At 44.0% G+C, this 23,151-nt stretch overlaps 1 protein-coding gene across 1 annotated transcript in view; it reads left to right on the top strand.

The window, feature by feature from the left end:
* The first annotated feature begins 1,641 nt into the window (after positions 1-1,641).
* Positions 1,642-23,151, top strand: part of LOC124551156 (esterase FE4-like) — a 195,472-nt gene continuing 173,962 nt past the window's right edge. Inside the window, exon 1 of the mRNA XM_047126123.1 lies at positions 1,642-1,819. Coding sequence (XP_046982079.1) covers positions 1,670-1,819 — 150 coding nt within the window. The 5' untranslated portion in view covers positions 1,642-1,669. The remainder of the gene's footprint in view (positions 1,820-23,151) is intronic.

Here is a 23,151-nt window from a genome sequence, read left to right as displayed (position 1 = left end):
ATTGGTCGACAGACGTTTTTCTTGTTATGGATATTTATTGTATTCGAACATGCAGTATGTTCAAGAAATCTACATAACATCTACATTAAGGTTTGGATGGTCTGAGGATGTATTGGTTCAAATGGTGCATCCTTGGACTTTGTTAGTGAGTCATCGTGTAGGATTCCTTCTACCTCTTTTGCCGAGGAGTTCCCGACGTTTACGTCCCTCACAGAAGCAGCATCAGCGCTGTCGGGTTCCCTGTAAAGTGCAATTCTACTTCCTATCATTCTAAGTAGCGAAGCAGGAGGCCATATTACTCGGAATAACTTAACGGCGTATTTATTCACTAAACATGATTAACTGATAATGTCGGCACAGTTGATACTAGTTAACTGGAAACTAACAGTTTTCTGAGAGTATGGTCTTGCGGCTGAACCATGTCTATGTCGGACAACTGTAGCGCGCAGCCTATACCTCATACTTGTGATACTTCGTAGCCGTTCGCACATTTGCCTTAGCTCAAACATTAGCCATTTATCTATTAAGATGATCGATTTCTGACGTTCTAATATTGTAAGAACTCATGAACTGTAAGCATTCTTCTCACAGGTTTGATGTGGCCCGCCACGAATTCCTTTCCTGTGCCAGAGGAGAACTTGGAACTTACGTCTTCAATTGTTTGCTGGATGTATTCCAATCTCTGTCTTCCCCTACATTTTTTGCCCTCTACAATTCTCTCTAGTACCACGAAAGTCATTCCCTGGTGTCTTGACAGATGTCGTATCATCCTGTCCTTTCTCCTTGTCAGTGTTTTCCACATATTCCTTTCCTCTCCGATTCTGCGCAGAACCTCCTCAATCCGTACCTAATCAGTCCACCTGATTTTCAACATTCATCCATATCACCACTTCTCAAATGCATTGATTCTCTTCTGTTCCGGTTTTCCAATGTTTCACAACCATACAATACTGTGCTCCAAACATACATTCTCAGAAATTCCTTCCCCAAATTAAATCCTATGTTTGATAGTGTAATCCGTTTAACATAAGAATATACCTGATCCAAACAAACAAAACGCGATTATTATTCAGAGGCGGTAGCACACGTATACTGGTGTTGTTACAAAGTAGGTCCTACTAATGTATTAGAAATCTTATTACCAGTAGATTATCCGTGGGCTGGTTCAAATCACAGCAGTATCATCTTTTTTTCTCGTTCAATTTGAAATACCTACATCTCATAATTATAAAAATGGCTCTGAGCACTATGGGACGTAACATCGTAGGTCATCAGTCCCCTAGAACTTAGAACTACTTAAACCTAACTAACCTAAGGACATCACACACATCCATGCCCGGGGCAGGATTCGAACCTGCGACCGTAGCGCTCACGCTGTTCCAGACTGAAGCGCCTAGAACCGCTCGGCCACCTGAGGATGTATTGTTACGTAGCTGTCAGCAAGGGTTTCCTACTGTTTCCCACAGAAATAAGAGTGGGATACGCCCGTGGCGTGGCCGTTAGTTTAGCGTCTCCAGACCGCAGTCCGCGCGCGGCCGGATGACTTGCGAAAAGGATGTTATTATCTCTCCCGCCGGCTGCGCCATCAATCAGTTACGCAACGTGCTGGAGCAGTCCAGCCCGCTGCCACGTACAGTATTCTGCAGTGGCAGCAGACGCAGCGGCAAGCATGGCGGGCGCAGAGCAGGAGACGGTGAAGGTGCGCGTTTCGCAGGGAGAGCTGCTCGGCTTCCGCTGCCGCACAGTGTGGGGGTTCCCCTACTGCTCCTTCCTGGGAATCCCCTATGCGGCGCCGCCCGTCGGACCGCTCCGCTTCAAGGTGAGTGGAAAACGCGACTTGGTGCCGACAAACAGCTGCACATTTATCAAAAAATTAAGTCTTTTGCATGTGACAGGGAGGAAATACAAAATCTGAAGTGCAAATCTTGTGGAAATTACCTCAGCAACGCGTTTTTACTGAAAAACAACGCACAAAATACATTCGTAGGCTAACAAAACACAAAATGCCATACAAAGGCAACATCACAAAGTATTTGCCCACATTTTAGACATCTAGACCAGGGGTTCCCAACAAAATTTTTTTCGATGACCCCCTCATCGAGCATGATTGGTACTAAATGAAACAACAAGTTTACTGTTACCAGTCACCGTCTTATTTATTTCCACGACGCGTTTCGAAGGTTTAAACATCCATCATCGGGTGGATTTACATTAGTTAGTATGACATTTGTGTGTGTGTTGTTTTACGAATTTCTTGTAGGAACGTGTGGCACTGCCTCCAGAGGCCACAGGGTCCTTTTGCTGTCGTAACACATCACATGTATACTGCCACATTGGTAAACAAATATCCTCCAAAAAATCGTAACACAACACACACACACAAATGTCATACTAACTAATGTAAATCCACCCAGTGATGGAGATTTAAACCTTCGAAACGCGTCGTGGAAATAAATAAAACGGTGACTGGTAACAGTAAACTTGTTTCATTTAATGTCAATAACAGTCACGGTAAAGCCTAACCTAAAAATGATTGGTACCTTGTCATATCACAGTATCAAGTACCTAAAAAAGCCAAATTAAGAGTCTTTTTAGAAGTTTTCTATTTTTGATACTTAGAAAACATTGACACATTCATTATTGAAAAAATATTGAGCTTAAAATTTTTTCAATTTAGCCGTTATTGTTAAATTTTTGATTATTGCTCAAAATCTTTGTCTTCAAATCTGGGTGTTTAGTATAACAAACTCCTTAAAGAAATAAAAATTGAGTATGAACTGAAAATGACAGGAAAAAATTAAAACTGAGTAAATTGGTCTTTCAAGTGTACTACACTTGACATTGCATTCAGTAGCATGTGTGAAAAATAAGAAAACACTAATTTCATACAAGGTATTATTTACTTGAAAAAGTACATTTACAACAGAGTACGCCATCAGTATGCAGTTAGTTTCAATTTTCAGTTTTTAATGAGATGAGGTCAGTCTAACCTTTCAATCCATTACTTCTCAAATATTAGGTTCCAAACTTGAAACTTTTACGGTCTGTGAAAGAAGCACGGGCAACAAATTAACAATGGCCGATTGTCGTCTGAAATGCGAGTTTCTGTGTAAAGTGACTGTCAGTTGTCAGCTGCAAAGAGGCAGCGCGCGCCGTCTAACGGCATACTGCTGAACTATTTGCCTCTGTCTAATTCTAGCTTTGCGCTAGAGTGCGCTACTGTCAGTTGGCTCTAGGAAGAACTAGACGCCGAAGTTAGCGTTCGCTAAAGCTCTGCTCATGCAGGAAGCAGCCAAAACAAAAAAATCTGTTATCATACGAAATGTATTTAACATATTTTTTATTCTAAAATCATCTTGCGGACACCTCTGGCATAGCTCGCGGAACCCTGGGGGTCCGCGGACTACCCGTCAGGAACCACTGATCTAGAGCATAGAAAAGGTTTAAATTTAAAAAATTGATGGATAGTGGAGTTTCCTTTTGTAGTTGTTCCTGCTTGCGGTCGTTTGAGCATAGAGCCGCCACAGAGAATTGAATTTTGTCCCACTCTTCATGAAGAGCTCTATGTAAGACATTGTTGTCTTGTTTTGGTGTTATCCTCGAGCAGATTCCAAAGATGGCCAATGGGATTAATACCTGTTGCTCTGAGTAGAAGTGCTGAGCTGTTTCGGTGAGCTGTCCATGAGGCACATTTTCGGTATTTCTATCTGTATGCTTCCGATCGTTGTACTGGTGGCAAATATAAATTTTCGGCTTTAGCATTTAGATTTTACATTAAAATCTTAATATACATTTTTAGACCATTGTGCTCTCTATAAAATGTAGCTCTTCAGTGCGTGCAGCACTCATACACCCCTACACCATCAGGGAATCCCCACCGTGCTTCACCATGGCCACATGATTCTGCACCACACCATTCGCATGTCGTCCGACCCGAATATGTTACACATAACACTAAACCTGAAGACTTGGTTGCGAAATCTATGTCCCTGGGTAAAATTAAGACGTTTCTTCTCATTCTGTTCGCTGACCCAAAATTTCTTCCAAGCTTCTCTGCCATTATGCCCATACTTCTTGCAGATATTTCTGTGTAGTTAATATCTTCTTGCCCCTCGACTCTCAACTCCCCAGTCAGGGGGGCTGATTTTAGGATTTCTGTTGATTATCCTCACGATGAAACTCACGTCTGCACCGGTCAGTTAACGAGGGCGCCCAGTCCGTGGCTGGTTTCTCAATGTTTTCGTTACACAAAAGCGATCTGAATAGTCGATCTAGGTCTGCCAAATATTTTAGTAATCTCGTAAGAGGATTTACCATGATTATGTAGGCGCAGAATAAGTTTTCTTTCAGTTAGGGCTGTCTCCCTACCAAGGGCGCCTTTGAGATAATTTAAGGGGGAGGTGAGCGGGACTAGGTCTGGAAGTACGGAGTATTTTTTAATATTTTGGAAGACGAATGGCGACTTGTAAGAAGCCGTAAGAAAGTTTGGCTCTGGTTGTGGACAGCTGATACTCCAGCCAATGTGCCGTGAATCAACATTGAAGTTTCGTCCCTGGGTGCGAATTTTAGGCGTATTCTGACTGTGGTTTGTGAAGTAGCTTTTGTATGACATTTTCTATTTTGTTAATCTTGTTATAGTTATGAATGTATATGTTCCATTCTTTTTCAACAAAAATAATTTACTGAGACACTTTCCACAGGTCTGTTTCTTCACGTTTTGTGTTCACTTCTACGCACGTGTCTCAGACTTACTTCATGGGGGAAGGACGTCAAACGGGCCGACTTGGAGCAGGAGAGGCACCACAGGAAATTTAATTTCCACTGTCTATCCCTTTACAAATAAATTCATAAAATTTTGTCAGTACGACCAGAAGGATTCATGATTCACACTCATAGTAGTAGTGGAAGTTAAAAAACATAAAATATAAATTTTTTTACATGTGAAATATTATAACTCTTTCACTTTTTATTGGCTCCATTTCTTGCTATAGGTACAGTTTCTTCATACATAAGAGACAGTCTTCCATAAATTTTGCGCAGAATGCAAACCATATTTACAGGTGTATGAAACACTAGAGTTTATTTAATTTATGAAAAAAAATGAATGAACCGTTAAATTGTAAACTTCAAATTTAGAAAAAACTCAAATTTTATAGTTAATTATCTCAATTTTTACCGCACTTTTTAATAGATTTGTAAAATTCTAAAGTTTTGCATTAAGAAGTTTGTTTTTAATAAGCATACCAAATTTGAAAATAATAGGATATTTATTTTCGACGTTGCATATACCTAAGTACAGAAATTGTGTTTTGCGGAAAATGGCCGTTAAAGTTTCTGATTATATTTGGCATTTTTTTAGAACTGTCCAGCACCATAGGCAGGTTCTTTTTCCTTTTCTAAATCAGTTTTTTTTCCTTCTGAGATTCCTATGATGCACTCTTCTTCATTTTATCACCTCCAAAAATTATTTCTCTGCTTTTACTACGCGCTCTCTGTCTATTGCATACAAAACTTTGGTGTAGTGCACTCCGTGCTTAATTTCCATTTTCTCTAAAACGTATTTTCTGCTTTGCACACCATCATTATAACATGCAACTGCATCATAAAAACCAATAGCAGGTGCATTTCTTCCCACAAAAATTGTTTTTGGCAATCTTTCCCATACACATTGGTTAAAACTTCCATTTGGGTCTTGGGTACCGCCACGAAGACATTTCTTCAATAAATTTTCATTTGCAAAGCCCCTGAATACAAGTTTGATGGCTTTCATTGCAGCAATCGGTAGAAAACTCCTGTGATGATATTCTTCACCACCAGCACCTGACCTTTGGTTGTAGCACCCTTTACTGTGTACCTGTTGCGCTGGTGACGTTGTTTACCGTTGAAGCAACGAATTCTAAGCGGCATCTTGTGCGATAATATGCCACAAACGACCACAGAACAACTTAGCTAAATGAAAATCGTTTCGAAATTCACAACATCACACTGCAAACCTTTCAAAACCGAGAACAAACAAAATCAGCTATCAAAACAATGCACGTCGATAGCAGTAGAGAAAGTATCGATATAAACAGTCTTTTCTTTCACGTATGACAATCTCTGCCGCAAATATAAATATTCGAATTCTACAGAGCGAAATACGTATGACAGAAGGATGCTGTGTAAAGTGGTGTGGCGCTGCATCTTGGTACACTTAAGACTAAGTAACGTGCCTTATAATCTCTCAAATAAATATGTCTTATACATCAAACTATTCAGGAAAATTTGCGCTACGAAATAGGCATATTATTGAAAAATCAATTTTTTTTAAATTTTTGACGTCCTACCCACTTAAAAAACATATACTTAAAAAAATGTACACAGCTAGATGAATACTTTTTGGATTCACTGCATTACTTGAGAAAGTAAACTGTAGTCCGACCTGTGGAAGAACTAACTTGGTGTGGTGTTGGACATCCACATATTCACCCTGCATTGTGAGTCACTTTCCCAACAAAAGATGACGTAATGGAGACCTTTGTTGTAGAAAACTGCAAATTTTGCCGTTCAGCAAACATTTCACGTACAAAATAAGCTAATCATTATTCTCGAAATGGTTTCCTCATCTGCAGAAAGAAATGGTAGTTTTCAAATAACCTTGACCATGGTTTCGACCTTCTTCGGAAGGACTAACAAATTTCTCATTAGTAATTCATTCAGTAAAAGCTGTCTCCACATGACATGTAGCACCAACGGTCTGTATGTCATATGTAAAAATTAAGGCCCCTACAATCAAGGGCTTGTCACATTAGTAAACCCAAACACTTAAAATAGCATGTAGCTACTACCATGGACTGTTTTATAAGTGTTTGGTTTCATTGATGTGACAAGCACTTGTTTTTAGGGGCCCTAACTTTTATATATGACATACAGACCATTCCTGATGCTTGTCATCTGAAGACAGCTTTTACTGAATGAATTACGTTTGTGAAGTTTGTTTGTCTTCTGAAGAAGGCGGGTTTCAATCCGTCGAAACCGTGGTCAACGTTATTTGAAAACCACCATTTATTGCATCTGGTTGGCTGTCTTTTGTTCCTGCTGTTCTGTAACCGTTGCTGTAGTGCAGCCATGTTCAAAATATTAAAAAGTATGTGTTTGACAAGTGTGTAGATTACGGGCTGTGGCTCTGTCCTGTGAAGAGTGATGTGCGGCTTCAAAACCTGTGATTCTGTGACTTGACAAAACCACTCAGGTGAAACCAGGATTCATTAGACATAAACTGATCCACGTCCAAGCTATTAGCTATTATACATCTACATCTACGTTGATACACTGCAAATCGCATTTAAGAGCTTGTCAGAGGATTCATCCAACCACCTTCACAATTCTCTATTATTCCAATTTCGTTTGACGGACCACCTATATCTCTCCGTACGAGCTCTGATTTCACTTATTTTATCGTGGTGATCGTTTCTCCCTATGTAGTTCGGAGTCAACAAAATATTTTCGCATTCGGAGCACAAAGTTGGTGATTGAAATTTCGCGAGAAGATGCGGTCGCAACGAAAAACGCCTTTGTTTTAACGATGTCCAGCTCAAATGCTGTATCATTTTAGTGACACTCTCTCCACTATTTCACGTTAATACAAAACGTGCTGCTCTTCTTCGAACTTTTTCTATGTCCTCCGTCAGTCCTATCTGGTAAGGATCCCACACCGCGCAGCAATATTCTAAAAGAGGACAGACAAGCGTTGTGTAGGCAGTCTCCTTAGTAGGTCTGTTACATTTTCTAAGTGTCCTGCCAATAAAACGCAGACTTTAGGTAGCCTTCCCCATAACACTTTCTATGTGTTCCCTCCAATTTATGTAGCTCGTAATTGTAATTACTAGGTATTTAGCTGAATTTACGGCCTTTAGATTTGACTGATTTATCATGTAACTGAAGTTTAACGGATACTTTTAGCACTCATGTGGATGACCTCATACTTTTCAGACCAGTCAAATATCTTTTCTAAATCGTTTTGCAATTTGTTTTGATCTTCTGATGACTTTATTAATCGATAAACGACAGCGTCATCTGCAAACAACCTAAGACAGCTGTTCAGATTGTCTCCCAAATCGTTTATATAGAGAAAGAACAGCAAAGGGCCTGTGACACTAACTGGGGGCCGGCCGCAGTGGCCGAGCAGTTCTAGGCGCTCAGTCCGGAACCGCGCGACTGCTACGGTCGCAGGTTCGAATGCTGCCTCGGGCATGGATCCGTGTGATGTCCATAAGTTAGTTAGGGTTAAGTAGTTCTAAGTTATAGGGGACTGATGACCATAGAAGCTAAGTCCCATAGTGCTCAGAGCCATTTGAACCACTAACTGGGGGAACGACAGAAATCACTTCTGTCTTACTCACACAATCCGTTTGTGTGGTGCAGTGTCAAAAGCCTTCCGCAAATCCAGAAATACGGAATCAATTTTAAATCCCTTCATGCGAATAAAGAGCTAGTTGTGTTTCACAAGAACGATGTTTTCTAAATCCATACTGACTGTGTGTCAATAGACCCTTTTTTTTCGAGGTAATTCATAATGTTCGAACACAATATGTGTTCCAAAATCCTGCTGCATATCGACGTTAATGATGTTGTTGTTGTTGTTGTGGTCTTCAGTCCTGAGACTGGTTTGATGCAGCTCTCCATGCTACCCTATCCTGTGCAAGTTTCTTCATCTCCCAGTACCTACTGCAACCTACATCCTTCTGAATCTGCTTAGTGTATTCATCTCTTGGTCTCCCTCTACGATTTTTACCCTCCACGCTGCCCTCCAATGCTAAATTTGTGATCCCTTGATGCCTCAGAACATGTCCTACCAACCGGTCCCTTCTTCTCCTCAACTTGTGCCACAAACTCCTCTTCTCCCCAATTCTGTTCAATACCTCCTCATTAGTTACGTGATCTACCCATCTAATCTTCAGCATTCTTATGTAGCACCACATTTCGAAAGCTTCTATTCTGTTCCTGTCCAAACTATTTATCGTCCATGTTTCACTTCCAAACATGGCTACACTCCATACAAATACTTTCAGAAACGACTTCCCGACACTTAAATCTATACTCGATGTTAACAAATTTCTCTTCTTCAGAAACGCTTTCCTTGCCATTGCCAGTCTACATTTTATATCTTCTCTACTTCGACCATCATCAGTTAATTTGCTCCCCAAACAGCAAAACTCCTTTACTACTTTAAGTGTCTCATTTCCTAATCTAATTCCCTCAGCACGTTAATGATATGGGCTAGTAATTTAGTGGATTACTCCTACTACCTTTACTGAATATTGGTGTGACCTGTTCTTTTTTCCAGTAGTTGGGTATGGATCTTTCGTCGAGCGAACGGTTGTATATGATTGTTAAGTATGGAGCTAATGCATCAGCATACTCTGAAAGGAACCTGATTGGTATACAGTCTGGACCAGAAGACTTGCTTTTATTAAGTGATTTAAGCTGTTTCACTACTCCGAATTCTTTCATTGTTAATCTCAGTGAACAGCCACCCACAATACAGGAGGCGCTTTGGAGAATGTGCTGGTTTTAATGCATGAACAACAGACACTCGGTAATGACGCATGCACAGGTCGGTCCTGGTGGAGTATTCGTCCGCACGATCGCCGTGATATGCTGGTCTTTTGCGACAGGTGTTGGATTGATTTAGTAGGGCTCTGAAGCATCTTCTACTGAACCGCAGCCACGTTTTCAGGTGAGCGGGCACGTTTCGGAATGTTTCTAGCCTTGTTCAAAACAGATCCTGTCCATTTTCGGACTAGGCGTTGCATGACACTCTTTGTTGGCGCTTTGACAGCATTAAACTTCTCAGCAAACAACTGGCCACACTGTTTCCACGACTTTGTGGTTCAAAATGGTTCAAATGGCTCTAAGCACTATGGGACTTGACATCTGATGTCATCAGTTTCCTAGACTTAGAACTATTTAAACCTGACTAAGCTAAGGACAGCACACACATCCATGCCCGAGGCAGGATTCGAACCCGCGACCTGCGACCGTAGCAGCAGCGCGGATCCGGACTGAAGTGCCTAGAACCGCTCGGCCACAGCGGCCGGCCCACGACTTTGTGGTCACGTAACTAGCTTCAATCACAGTGACATAGGCCGCATTTCGCTCGGAACCGGTGTGGAACACGTGGTGTGCACCTCACGGTGTGTTGTTATACGCATGCATTCACGTCCAGCAGTGTCCACTCGTCCGGAACACATGTTTGCCCCATCTTGAATAACACTGTCTCAATTTATTATTTTTTAACCTCAAACATTTACAACACATGTTTTCATACGTATGAAAGTGAATGCATAGCAAATATTAAAAGAGAGAAAAAACACAGGCAAAACACAAATGATATTCCAATATAGTGGACTATTACACGTTTCTCAAATAGCTAGAAATAAAATTTATAATTATTAATGCTGTGCTACAGTTGTCTTCCATAAACAACCAAGGATCAGAAACAGAAACTAAAATTACTCAAAAATTTGAGGGATAAATTCACATTTAAATGTTAACCTACAATTTTTTTTTTCGAGTTTACAATGTAGGCGTTATATACGTACTGTATCCTGGTGTCCGCCATACACTCAAGTGTTACCTGTGTTCTGACTCAGCTAATTTGTAGATAAATTAAGAGTGACTGCAGGAAGGATACGGGAACCATAAAACGATCATCCCTTTTGCTTTGTCGCACTTATTCTTGTCGTTGACTAAACTGAAATCTCGAGGCGGGAAACGTAAGTCCAAACTACCTTTCGAATCTACAAAATAAGAGATATTGTGCCGCGATGCTACGTTATACACACTAAAGAGCCAGAGAAACTGGTACACCTGCCTAATATCGTGTAGGGACACCGCGAGCACGCAGAGGTACTCTAACACGACGTGACATAGATTCGACTAATGTCTGAAGGAGTGCTGGAGGGAACTGACGCCATGAATCCTGCAGGGATATCCATAAATCTGTAACAGTACAAGGGGGTGATGATTTCTGAACAGCACATTGCAAGGTATCCCAGATATGCTCAGTAATGTTCATGTCTGGGGAGTTTGGTGGCCAGCGGAAGTGTTTAAACTCAGAATAGTGTTCATGGAGCCACTCTGTAGCAATTCTGGACATGTGGGTGTCGCATTGTCCTGCTGGAATTGCCCAAGTCCGTCGGAATGCACACAGAATATGAATGGATGCAGGTGGTCATACAGGATGCTTACGCAAGTGTCACCTGTCAGGGTCGTATCTAGACATATCAGGGGTCCGTATCATTCCAACTGCTCAGGACACACCATTACAGAGTCTCCAAATGGCTCTGACCACTATGGGACTTAACATCTATGGTCATCCGTTCCCTAAAACTTAGAACTACTTAAACTTAACTAACCTAAGGACATCACACAAAACCCAGTCATCACGAGGCAGAGAAAATCCCTGACCCCGCCGGGAATCGAACCCGGGAACCCGGGCGCGGGAAGCGAGAACGCTACCGCACGACTACGAGCTGCGGACACGGAGCCTCCACCAGCTTGGACAGTCCCCTGCTAACTTGCTGGGTCCATGGATTCATGAGGTTCTCTCCATACCCGTACACGTCCATTCGCTCGACACAATTTGAAACGAGACTCATCCGAACAGGCAACATGTTTCCAGTCATCAACAGTCCAATGTCGGTGTTGACGGGTCCAGGCGAGGCGTCAGTCGTCAAGGGTAGACGAGCGGGCCTTCGGTTCCCAGAGCCCATATCGAAGATGTTTCGTGGCAGATCTGTCACGCTGAACGATTCTCTTCAGTCGTCGTTGGTCTTGTTCTTGCAGGATCTTTTTCCGGTCACAGAGATCTCGGAGATTTGTTGTTATACCGGGTTTCTGATTTCGGCGGCATGCTCATGAAATGTTCTTACGGGAAAATCCCCATTTCATCGCTACCTCGGAGATGGTGTGTCCCATCGCTCGTGAGCCGACTATAACACCACGTTCAAACTCACTTAAATCTTGATAATCTGCCACTGTAGCATTAGTAACCTGTCTAACAACTGTCAGGCACTTGGCGTCTTATATAGTCATTGCCGACCGCGGCGGGATATTCTGCCTGTTTACATATCTCTGTATTGCAATACACATGGCTATACCAGTTTCTTTGGCGCTTCTGTGCACATGGCGTTCAGCTGCGGTTTCACCGTTGCGTTTTTGTCTGACTGAATTTTCTGGTCATAATCAGAAAATTCCGCATTCGACAAATCCGCAAGGTCAATTACTGCATTAGACTGAGAATTCTCTGCATCTTTCTCTATATCAGTGCTACGAGTCTCACATTGATCCATTTGTGATGAGATTCGAATATTCTCACTACTTTGGAGCAAACGTGCCTTGCTTCTAGTGAGCATGGTTCAAATGGTTCAAATGGTCCTGAGCACTATAGGACTTAACATCTGAGGTGATCAGTCCAGTGGAACTTAGAACCACTTACACCTAACTAACCTAAGGACATCACACACATCCATGCCCGAGGCAGGATTCGAACCTGCTACCTTAGCAGTCGGGCGGTTCCGGACTGAACCTCCTAGAACCGCTCGGCCACACCGGCCGGCCTATTGATCACGCAATGGAGTTGCTACTCTCCAGAAAATTGCTATTGCTCCTCGTCGCAATCCCACAGAATTATACCCTGAAATTAGCTCTGGCGAGCCACTAATTCTACATCCCTGACAACATATCAAATAAAAACAACACTAATCTACGACAAAATGGGAAAACCGCAGATAATCTAGCATACGACACGTTAACACAACGCCGTTCTCCGTCAGGAACAATCAGCAAGTGACACAGAACTCGCGACAACCAATGAATGAAAACGTAAACAAACAATACAAACAAAATTTACAAATATTCAATGTATTCAGCACCAATTCTTATTGTTACGCGAAACTAAATTACCTGAATGCACCAACTGAATTTCAACATGTGGAAACAGATGCCTTGTAACAGAAATTGTATCTGATGATTACAGAAGATGCTATCAGCTCAGGATCTTGGCAGCGGTTGCCAAATTGAAAGACTACATTCGACTTGCGGTATGTTTTGGAAGGCGACTGAGTTATTGCACCGACGGTAATCACTTTAGCTATAGAACTTCCGCTTTACTACCTGCTCCATGCGTCTGCTAAATTGATTTTGCCGTTTGACGGTGTTTGTTGTTGATAACCTGCATTAGATCTTATCACATTTATAAGAATCCAAATGAGCTTGAATGCTGAAATAATATTGATGAAATGGTGACCCTGTCATTATTTTAGTCAACTGTTGACACGTGATTAATATATCAACATGGGCTTGATCTTTTATGACACTTATAGCACAAGTTTATTGATTGTGGAAAGGACAGAAAGACGATATAAAGTGAGATGACAATAAAAGATAATCTAAAGGCAGTATAAATATGCAACGAACAGTTAACACTCCCTTGAGTGGCGGCTGGTTGGCAAAGGCTATGGTTTGTCTGATGGAACTGTTTACTACGGCGTAAAACGTGGATAACGCAACCTGAAATTATCCAACACTAGAAAGACCTTGATGGATTTATTCTACACAAAGTTTATACTACATTCATGCTCATAAATTAAGAATAATTGCAGAATGTGGTGCCACACAACGTGGCACTACACAGAACTGGCGCTAATACCATAGGCACATTCGGAACGCACACGATACAGATCTGTAAATCCACGGTATTGGCGATAAGTTGAGCAAACTGTCCCGAAACACATGTGCTACAAAACGCCACTGTTTCCTGCACATATACCCCGACATCAATATGTGTATGATCACCATGCACCCGTACACAGGCTGCACAACGGGTTGGCATACTCTGGATCAGGTGGTCGAGCAGCTGCTGAGGTATAGCCTCCCATTCTTGCACCAGTGCCTGTCGGAGCTCCGGAATTGCCGTAGGGGTTTGAAGACGTGCAGCGATAAGTCTAGCGAGAGCATCCCAGATGTAGTCGATGGGGTTTAGGTCTGGAGAACAGGCAGGCCACTCCATTTGACTGGTATCTTCTGTTTCACGGTACTCCTCCACGATGGCAACTCGGTGGGGCCGTGCGTTATCATCCATCAGGAGGAAGGTGGGACTCACTGCACCCCTGAAAAGGTAGACATACTGGTGCAAAATGACGTCCCGATACACCTGACCTGTTACAGTTCCTCTGTCAAAGGCATGCAGGGGTGTAGTGCACCAATCATAATCCCACCCCACACCATCAAACCACGACCTCCATACAGGTCCCTTTCAAGGACATTAAGGGGTCGGTATCTGGTTCCTGGTTCACACCAGATGAAAACCCTGTGAGAATCACTGTTCACACTATACCTGGACTCATCCCTGAACATAACCTGCGACCACTGTTCCAATGAGCATGTACTGTGTTCTTGACACCAGGCTTTACAGGCTCTCCTGTGACCAGGGATCCGTGGAATGCACATTGCAGGTCTCCAGGTGAATCAACCATGTCTGTTCAGTCGTCTGTAGACTGCGTGTCTGGAGACAACTGTTCCAGTGGCTGCGGTAAGGTCCCGAGCAAGGCTACCTGCAGTACTCCGTGGCCGTCTGCGGGCACTGATGGTGAGATATCGGTCTTCTTGTGGTGTTGTACACTGTGGACGTCCCGTACTGTTGCGTCTGCACACGTTTCCTGTCTGCTGGAATCGTTGCCATAATCTTGAGATCACACTTTGTGGCACATGGATAGCCCGTGTTACGACCTGCTGTGTTTGACCAGCCTCCAGTCGCCGTAGTATTCTACCCCTCATAACGTCATCATTATGTTTTCTTTGAGCCATTTTCAACACACAGTCATCATTAGCACGTCTTAAAACGTCTGCACACTTACTCGCTGCACCGTACTCTGACATGCACCTACACACCTCTGCGTAGGTGGACTACTATCAGCGCCACCGTGCGACGACTACAGGTCAAATGCACCGCATGATCATACCCCGTGGTGATTTAAACCCGCAAACCGCCCACCAGAGCGTTGTTTCACCATGTATCAGCATTATCCTTAATTTACGAGCATAAGTGTACGTTGATGCAGCTGAGAGCAAGTGGTGAGATTGTGGTCCTGTTGGCCCTAACAAGCCGGAGCAGCGCTACAGGACCCCTTATCTCGATGTGCGGCGCTGTCTCAGGTGACGGTTGTGGTTCCAGCGTCCGCAGAGCGGCGATATGCAGCTCCTGTAATTCCATATTGCATGCACGAAACCGCAAAGTTGCGGCTGGCCATCTGTTGGACGGATCGCAATTTCTCTCCAGTGGAGCCCTCAAATCCCGGCAGATACCAGCGTGTGACGTTCCCGTTCGCCGGTCACGTCGTGGATCAATTCGACTAACTTATACTGCATAGCGCACAAGGAGATGAAACGTCAAAGCGACAGACAAGATTGTTATCACAGTGACTCCGGAATGACCACCAGGGGTCTTTCATCATCCAGCTATTCGTCCGACCACTGCTACGTCTAGATACGACCCTGACAGGTGACACGTGCGTAAGCATCCTGTATGACCACCTGCATCCATTCATATTCTCTGTGCATTCCGACGGACTTGGGCAATTCCAGCAGGACAATGCCACACGTCCAGAATTGCTACAGAGTGGCTCCATGAACACTATTCTGAGTTTAAACACTTCCGCTGGCCACCAAACTCCCCAGACATGAACATTACTGAGCATATCTGGGATGCCTTGCAGTGTGCTGTTCAGAAGTTATCATCACCCCCTTGTACTGTCACGGATTTATGGACATCCCTGCAGGATTCATGGCGTCAGTTCCCTCCAGCACTCCTTCAGACATTAGTCGAATCTATGTCACGTCGTGTTAGAGTACCTCTGCGTGCTCGCGGTGTCCCTACACGATATTAGGCAGGTGTACCAGTTTCTCTGGCTCTTTAGTGTGTATAACGTAGCATGGCGGGACAATATCTCTTATTTTGTAGATTCGAAAAGTAGTTTGGACTTACGTTTCCCGCCTCGAGATTTCAGTTTAGTCAACGACAAGAAGAAGTGCGACCAAGCAAAAGGGATGATCGTTTTATGGTCCCCGTATCCTTCCTGCAGTCACTCTTAATTTATCTACAAATTAGCGGTCGCGCGGTTCCAGACTGAAGCGCCTAGAACCGCTCGGCCACTCTGGCTAGCCTGAGAAAGGAAAATTTAGTTTATGAACTAAAGATTCGCGGGCCTGATTCTTTCCTAATTTCAGCCAGCTAACAACATCACTAAATGCTCTTCTGAAGAAAAGAAAAGGAAATCGAGTGAAGTCCATCGCAACGTACGTCGTTTCAGGTCTTGAAGAAGAGTTTAGCCACTGCTCCAGCTTTGGCTGATTTCAACTGGGACGCTTCCACTGTCGGGAGTAGCGCCAATGCTTTTGCAGGAAGGAGCGTTCGGAAGACATCTCTGACCAGTCAAAGGGACTGTAATACAACATACACAGTCAAAGTTTATCTTCAGGAGTTCTCAGAGCTGCGGTGATGCAAAACTTTTTTTGATGTGTCGCACAATAAATTTACTGCTATGCAGTATTGCACTTTTAGTATTGCACTTTTACTTTACACTAAAATCATATTATTTTTAACGATAATAATACGGCGGCAAGACACGCGCGTCCGACACAAGTTACAAGACACAAGAGAAGAATGAGTAACTGTTCATCGAGAATATCTCGTACATAAAAAAAATGTGTAAAAGTGTTCCTTCTTCTGTCCGTTTTTCGCGTCGCGGTTTTCAAAGTCAATAACTCACTGCATCTCTGACGGCGCTTCGACAATAAACAAGTTACGTCACAGGTCGTTCACCTTTTACATTCTCGCAACATTATTTGCTGACTGTAGCTGTTGCCGAGCGACTGCTCGATTAGTGAATGATTACATAATGTTACATGTTCCAAATGTACGAGTAACTTAAATTTTTCGAAGGACGACAAGATTGCCAGAGCTTCCAGCTCTTATACTGAATACTGGGCTTCCAATGGAAAAAGGCTGCGTGAACCGTAACTAGACAAATACACACATCAAAAAAAGCTTTGCATCACCGCAGTTTTGAGAACTCCTGAAGATAAACTTTGACTGTGTATATTGTATTACAGTCCCTTTGACTGGTCAGAGATGTCTTCCGAACGCTCCTTCCTGCAAAAGCATTGGCGCTACTCCCGACAGTGGAAGCGTCCCAATTGAAATCAGCCAAAGCTGGAGCAGTGGCTAAACTCTTCTTCAAGACCTGAAACGACGTATGTTGTGATGGACTTCACTCGATTTCCTTTTCTTTTCTTCAGAATAGCATTCAGTGATGTCGTTAGCTGGCTGAAATTAGGAAAGAATCAGGCCCGCGAATCTTTAGTTCATAAACTAAATTTTCCTTTCTCAGGCCGGCCGGAGTGGCCGAGCGGTTCTAGGCGCTTCAGTCTGGAACCGCGCGACCGCTACGGTCGCAGGTTCGAATCCTGCCTCGGGCATGGATGTGTGTGATGTCCTTAGGTTAGTTAGGTTTAAGTAGTTCTAAGTTCTAGGGGACTGATGACCTTAGATGTTAAGTCCCATAGTACTCAGAGCCATTTGAACCATTTTTCCTTTCTCAGTTCCACTGCCCCAAACAACTTAATGGCAGCCTTGCTGAAACAGAACAACAACGAATAATATTTGCTAAACTGAATGCGAAATATTTACTCCAGCAAGCAATTTTCACTTCTCCCCAACCAAAGTAAAATATTGTTGGTATCACACACAAGTCACCTTACCCAAACCACGCTCATTGCTACCAATGTGTAACAGTAAAGACATTGCTTTCATTACAGTTTTGCTAGCAGAAAACACAGTTCACTACAAGAATAACAAACCCCCCACTAACGACTTTGTCACCACAACTTTCAACTTCCGAAACCCCCAGTCAATGATTTCACATACAATAACACCAACGGAAAAAATTCGCAATTCGAAGAAGGATTTCTGCGACATAAGCGAAAGCTCGTAGGCGTCCTTCTACATCTGAAAAATGATGTCTGTTCACATTTCCAGCCAGTCGCATAAGAGTGGTTCTAGTAGCGTCACCATGAGGATACAAATAAGGTTGGCTTTGCAAACACTACTGGCCATTAAAATTGCTACACCACGAAGATGACGTGCTACAGACGCGAAATTTAACCGACAGGAGGAAGAGCCTGCGCTATGCAAATGATTAGCTGTTCAGAGCATTCACACAAAGTTGGCGCCGGTGGCGACACCTACAACGTGCTGACATGAGCAAAGTTTCCAACGGATTTCTCATATACAAACAGCAGCTGTCCGGCGTTGCCTGGTGAAACGTTGTTGTGATGCCTCGTGTAAGGAGGAGAAACGCGCACCATCACGTTTCCGACTTTGATAATGGTCGGATTGGAGCCTATCGCGATTGCGGTTTATCGTATCACGACACTGATGCTCGCGTTGGTCGAGATCCAATGACTGTTAGCAGAATATGGCATCGGTGGGTTCAGGATGGTAATACGGAACGCCGTGCTGCATCCCAACGGTCACTAGCAGTCGAGAGGCATCTTATCCGCATGGCTGTAGTAACGGATCGTGCACCCACATCTCGATCAAAATGGTTCAAATGGCTCTGGGCACTATGGGACATAACTTCTTAGGTCACCAGTCCCCTAGAACTTAGAACTACTCAAACATAACCAACCTAAGCACATCACACACATCCATACCCGAGGCAGGATTCGAACTTGCGACCATAGGAGTCGCGCGGCTCCAGACTGTAGCGCTTAGAACCGCTCGGCCACCCCGGCCGGCTACGTCTCGATCCCTGAGTCAACAGATGGGGACGTTTGCAAGAGAACAACCATCTGCACCAACAGTTCAACGACGTTTGCAGCAGCATGGACTATCACAGACAGGAGCGTCTGCGATGGTGTACTCAACGACGAACCTGGGTGCACGAATGGCAAAACGTCATTTTTTCGGATGAATACAGGCTCTGTTTACAGCATCATGATGGTCGCATCAGTGTTTGGCGACATCGCGGTGAACGCACGTTGGAAGCCTGTATTCGTCATCGCCATACTGGCGTATCACCCGGCTTGATGGTATGGGGTGCCATTGGTTACACGTCTCAGTCACCTGTTGTTCGCACTGACGGCACTTTGAACAGTGGACGTTACATTTCAGATGTGTTACGACCCGTGGCTCTACCCTTCATTCGATCCCTGCGAAACTCTACATTTCAGCAGGATAATGCACGACCTCATGTTTCAGGTCCTGTACGGGTCTTTCTGGATACAGAAAATGTTCGACTGCTGCCTTGGCCAGCACATTCTCCAGAGCTCTCACCAATTGAAAACATCTGTTCAATGGTGGCCGAGCAACTGGCTAGTCACAATACGCCAGTCACTACTCTTGATGAAGTGTGGTATCGTGTTGAAGCTGCATGGGCAGCTGTACCTGTACACGCCATCCAAGCTCTGTTTGACTCAATGCCCAGGCGTATCGAGGCCGTTATTACGGTCAGAGGTGGTTTTTCTGGGTACTGATTTCTCAGGATCTATGCTCCCAAATTGCGTGAAAATGTAATCACATGTCAGTTCTAGTATAATTGTCCAATAAATACCCGTTTATCATCTGCATTTCTTCTTGGTGTAGCAATTTTAATGGCCGGTAGTGTACACGCTGTAACGGCTGTGAGTGTTAGTTACCTTTGAGATTGGAAATGGTGAGTTGATGTTATTCAAGGGTGCCTTTAAGGAGACAAAGACACCATTATCAACACTTCACCGAGTTTGAACGAGGTCGTGTAATAGGGTTACGAGAAGGTGAATATTCCTCCTTCTGCGATACTTTTATAAAGACTTGACAGGAATGTAGCCACTGTACGTGGCAGCTGGCAACATTGGTCACGAGAATATACGGTCGCAGTAAGACTGTGCTCCAGAGGGTCAGGGGTGGCACTACAGACTCTGACGAATCAAACTGCATCTGCGGCAGAATCTTGAGCAGGCGTTGGCACCACAATGACACAACGAACTGTTGCAAATCGGTTATCTCAAGAACAGCTGCGATCCAGACGCCATGCAGCGCGCATTCCACAGTCCCCGAACCACCGCTATTTGAGACTTCAGTGGTGTCAATCGAGAGCTCATTGGAGGCCAGGGTGGAGGTCTGCTGTGTTTTCTCATGAAAGCTGGTTCTGCCTCGGAACCAGTGATGGCCATATGCTGGTTAGAAGGAGGCCAGGGGAGGGCAGGCAACCACCCGTCTGCAGGCTATTCGCACTGGACCTACACCTAGAGTTATGGTCTACGCTGCGATTTCGTATGACATCACAAGCAATCTCGTTCTTATCCCACGCATACTGACTGCCAATCTGTTTGTCAGTATGGTGATTCGACCTGTACTGCTGCCATTCATTAACGAAATAGCAGGTTTTTTCCCCAACAGGATAACGCTCGCCCACGTACAGCTGCTGCAAGCCAACATACGCCATAGGATGTCGACATGTTGCCTAGGCCTGCTCGATCAACATATCTGTCTAGAATCGAAAACATATCGGACATCATTGCACGAAAAGTCTAGTCAGATCCACAGACGGCATTGAATGTTCCAGTATTGACCGAGCAAGTCCAACAGGCATGGAACTCCATGCGACAAAGTGACATCCGGCATGTGTACAACGCAATGGACACACTTTCGCATGCTTGCATTCAATATTCTGCCTATTACACCGGCTATTAATCTACAAGCACGTCTTGTTTGCAGTGGCTTATCTCTCGCTTACATTAACCTGCTCTCTTGCAAAGTTAACTAGACCATTACACACATCAAAAAAAGTTTTGCTTCACCGCGGTTCCGAGAACTCCTGAAGATAGACTTTGACTGTGGATATTGTATCTCAGACCCACTCCCTTTGACTGTTCAGAGATGTCACTAAACCGGTCCAAGGAAGTAAACAACCATGCATGAGCAGCGCCTATTAGACGGAGGGGGTTCGACAAAAGGTCAGTTCCAGTCATTCCACCAGGAAGGAGGTACACGGCTAGTGTATAATTCAATCTTGCCTAGACGGTCAATACCGCAGTTCGATCGCGTCCGCGTTGTTACTTTGTGCCAGGAAGGTCTAGGTGCCTCGGAGCGATGTTGTTCGGACATGGAGGACATACAGAGAGACAGGACATGCCTCGCTCAGGCCACCCAAGGGCTACTACGGCAGTGGATGACCGCTACCTACGGATTATGCCTCGGAGGAACCCTGGCAGCAACACCACCATGTTGAATAATGCTTTTCGTGCAGCCGCACGATGTTGTGTTACGACTCAAACTGTGCGCAATAGGCTGCATGATGCGCACCTTCACTCCCAAATTCTGTGGCGAGGTCCATCTTTGCAACCACGACACCATTCAGAGCTGTACAGATGGGCCCAACTACATGCCGAATGGACCGCTCAGGATTGGCATCACGTTATCTTCACCGATGAGAGTCGCATATGTCTTCAACCAGACAAACGTCGGAGACGTATTTGGAGGCAATCCGATCAGGCTGAACTTCTTAGACACACTGAGAAGGAAGATGGAGGTTACCTGATGTTTTGGAGTGTCATTATGTTGGGGCGACGTACGCTGCTGGTGCTCATGGAAGGCGCCGTAACGGTGAATGCTATCCTCCGACCGATAGTGCAACCATATCGGCTGCATACTGGCGAGGCACTCCTCTTCATGGACGACAATTCGCGTCGCCACCGTGCACATCTTGTGAATAACTTCCTTCAGGATAACGACATTGCTCGACTAGAGTGGCGAGCATGTTCTCCAGACATCAACCCTATTGAACATGTCTGGGATAGATTGAAAAGGGCTCTTTATCGACGATGTGACTCACTAACTACTCTGAGGGATCTACGCCGACTGGCCGTTGAGGAGTGGGACAATCTGGACCAACAGTCCCTTGATGAACTTGTGGGTAGTAAGTCACAACGAATACAGGCAAGCATCAATGCAAGTGGACGAGCTTCTGGGTATTAGAGGCACCCGTGTGTACAGCAATCTGAACCACCACCTCTGAAGGTCTCAAAGGGTGCATGGCAAATACAGGACGTGCTTGGATCAAGGAACAGTCGGAATTGTTGTTGTAAATTGTTGTAGTTGTGCTGGGAAAGTCCCTGAGCTTCAAACGCTAATAGAAAGCACAGAAGCTGAAATCGTTATAGGTACAGAAAGCTGGCTAAAGCCTGAAATAAGTTCTGCAGAAATTTTTACGAAGTGTTAAACGGTGTTCAGGAAAGCTAGATTAGGCAGAATTGATGGTGGAGTGTTCGTGTCTGTCAGTAGTGGTTTATCTTGTAGTGAAGTCGAAGTAGATACTCCGTGCGAATTGGTATGGGTGGAGGTTGTACTTAAAATCCGAAGTAAGTTAATAATTGGCTCCTTCTACAGACCCCCAGACTCCGACGATATAGTTGCTGAACATTTCAGAGAAAGTTTGAGTCTCGTAACAAATAAATACCCCACTCATACGGTTATAGTTGGTAGGGACTTCAACCTTCCCTCGATATGTTGGCAAAAATACTTGAATACTTGTTCAAAACCAGTGGTAGGCAGAAAACATCTTCCGAGATTGTCCTAAATGCTTTCTCCGAAAATTATTTCGAGCAATTAGTCCACGAACCCACGCGAATTGTAAATGGTTGCGAAAACACTCTTGACATCTTAGCCACAAACAATCCAGAGCTAATAGAGAGCATCATGACTGATACAGGTATTAGTGATCACAAGGTGGTTGTAGCTAGGCTCAATACCGTTTCTTCCAAATCCACCAGAAACAAACGCAAAATAATTTTATTTAAAAAAGCGGATAAAGTGTCCCTAGAAGCCTTCCTAAGAGACAATCTCCCTTTTTTCCGAACTGACTATGCAAATGTAGACGAGATGTGGCTCAAATTCAAAGATATAGTAGCAACAGCAATTGAGAGATTCATACCTCATAAATTGGTAAGACATGAAACTGATCCCCCACGGTACACAAAACAGGTCCGAACGTTGTTGCAGAGGCAACGGAAAAAGCATGCGAAGTTCAGAAGAACGCGAAATCCCGAAGATTGGCTAAAATTTACAGA

This window comes from Schistocerca americana, chromosome 9, assembly GCF_021461395.2.
Source record: "Schistocerca americana isolate TAMUIC-IGC-003095 chromosome 9, iqSchAmer2.1, whole genome shotgun sequence".
Lineage (NCBI taxonomy): Eukaryota > Metazoa > Arthropoda > Insecta > Orthoptera > Acrididae > Schistocerca > Schistocerca americana.
This window is presented reverse-complemented; position numbering and strand designations above follow the sequence as displayed.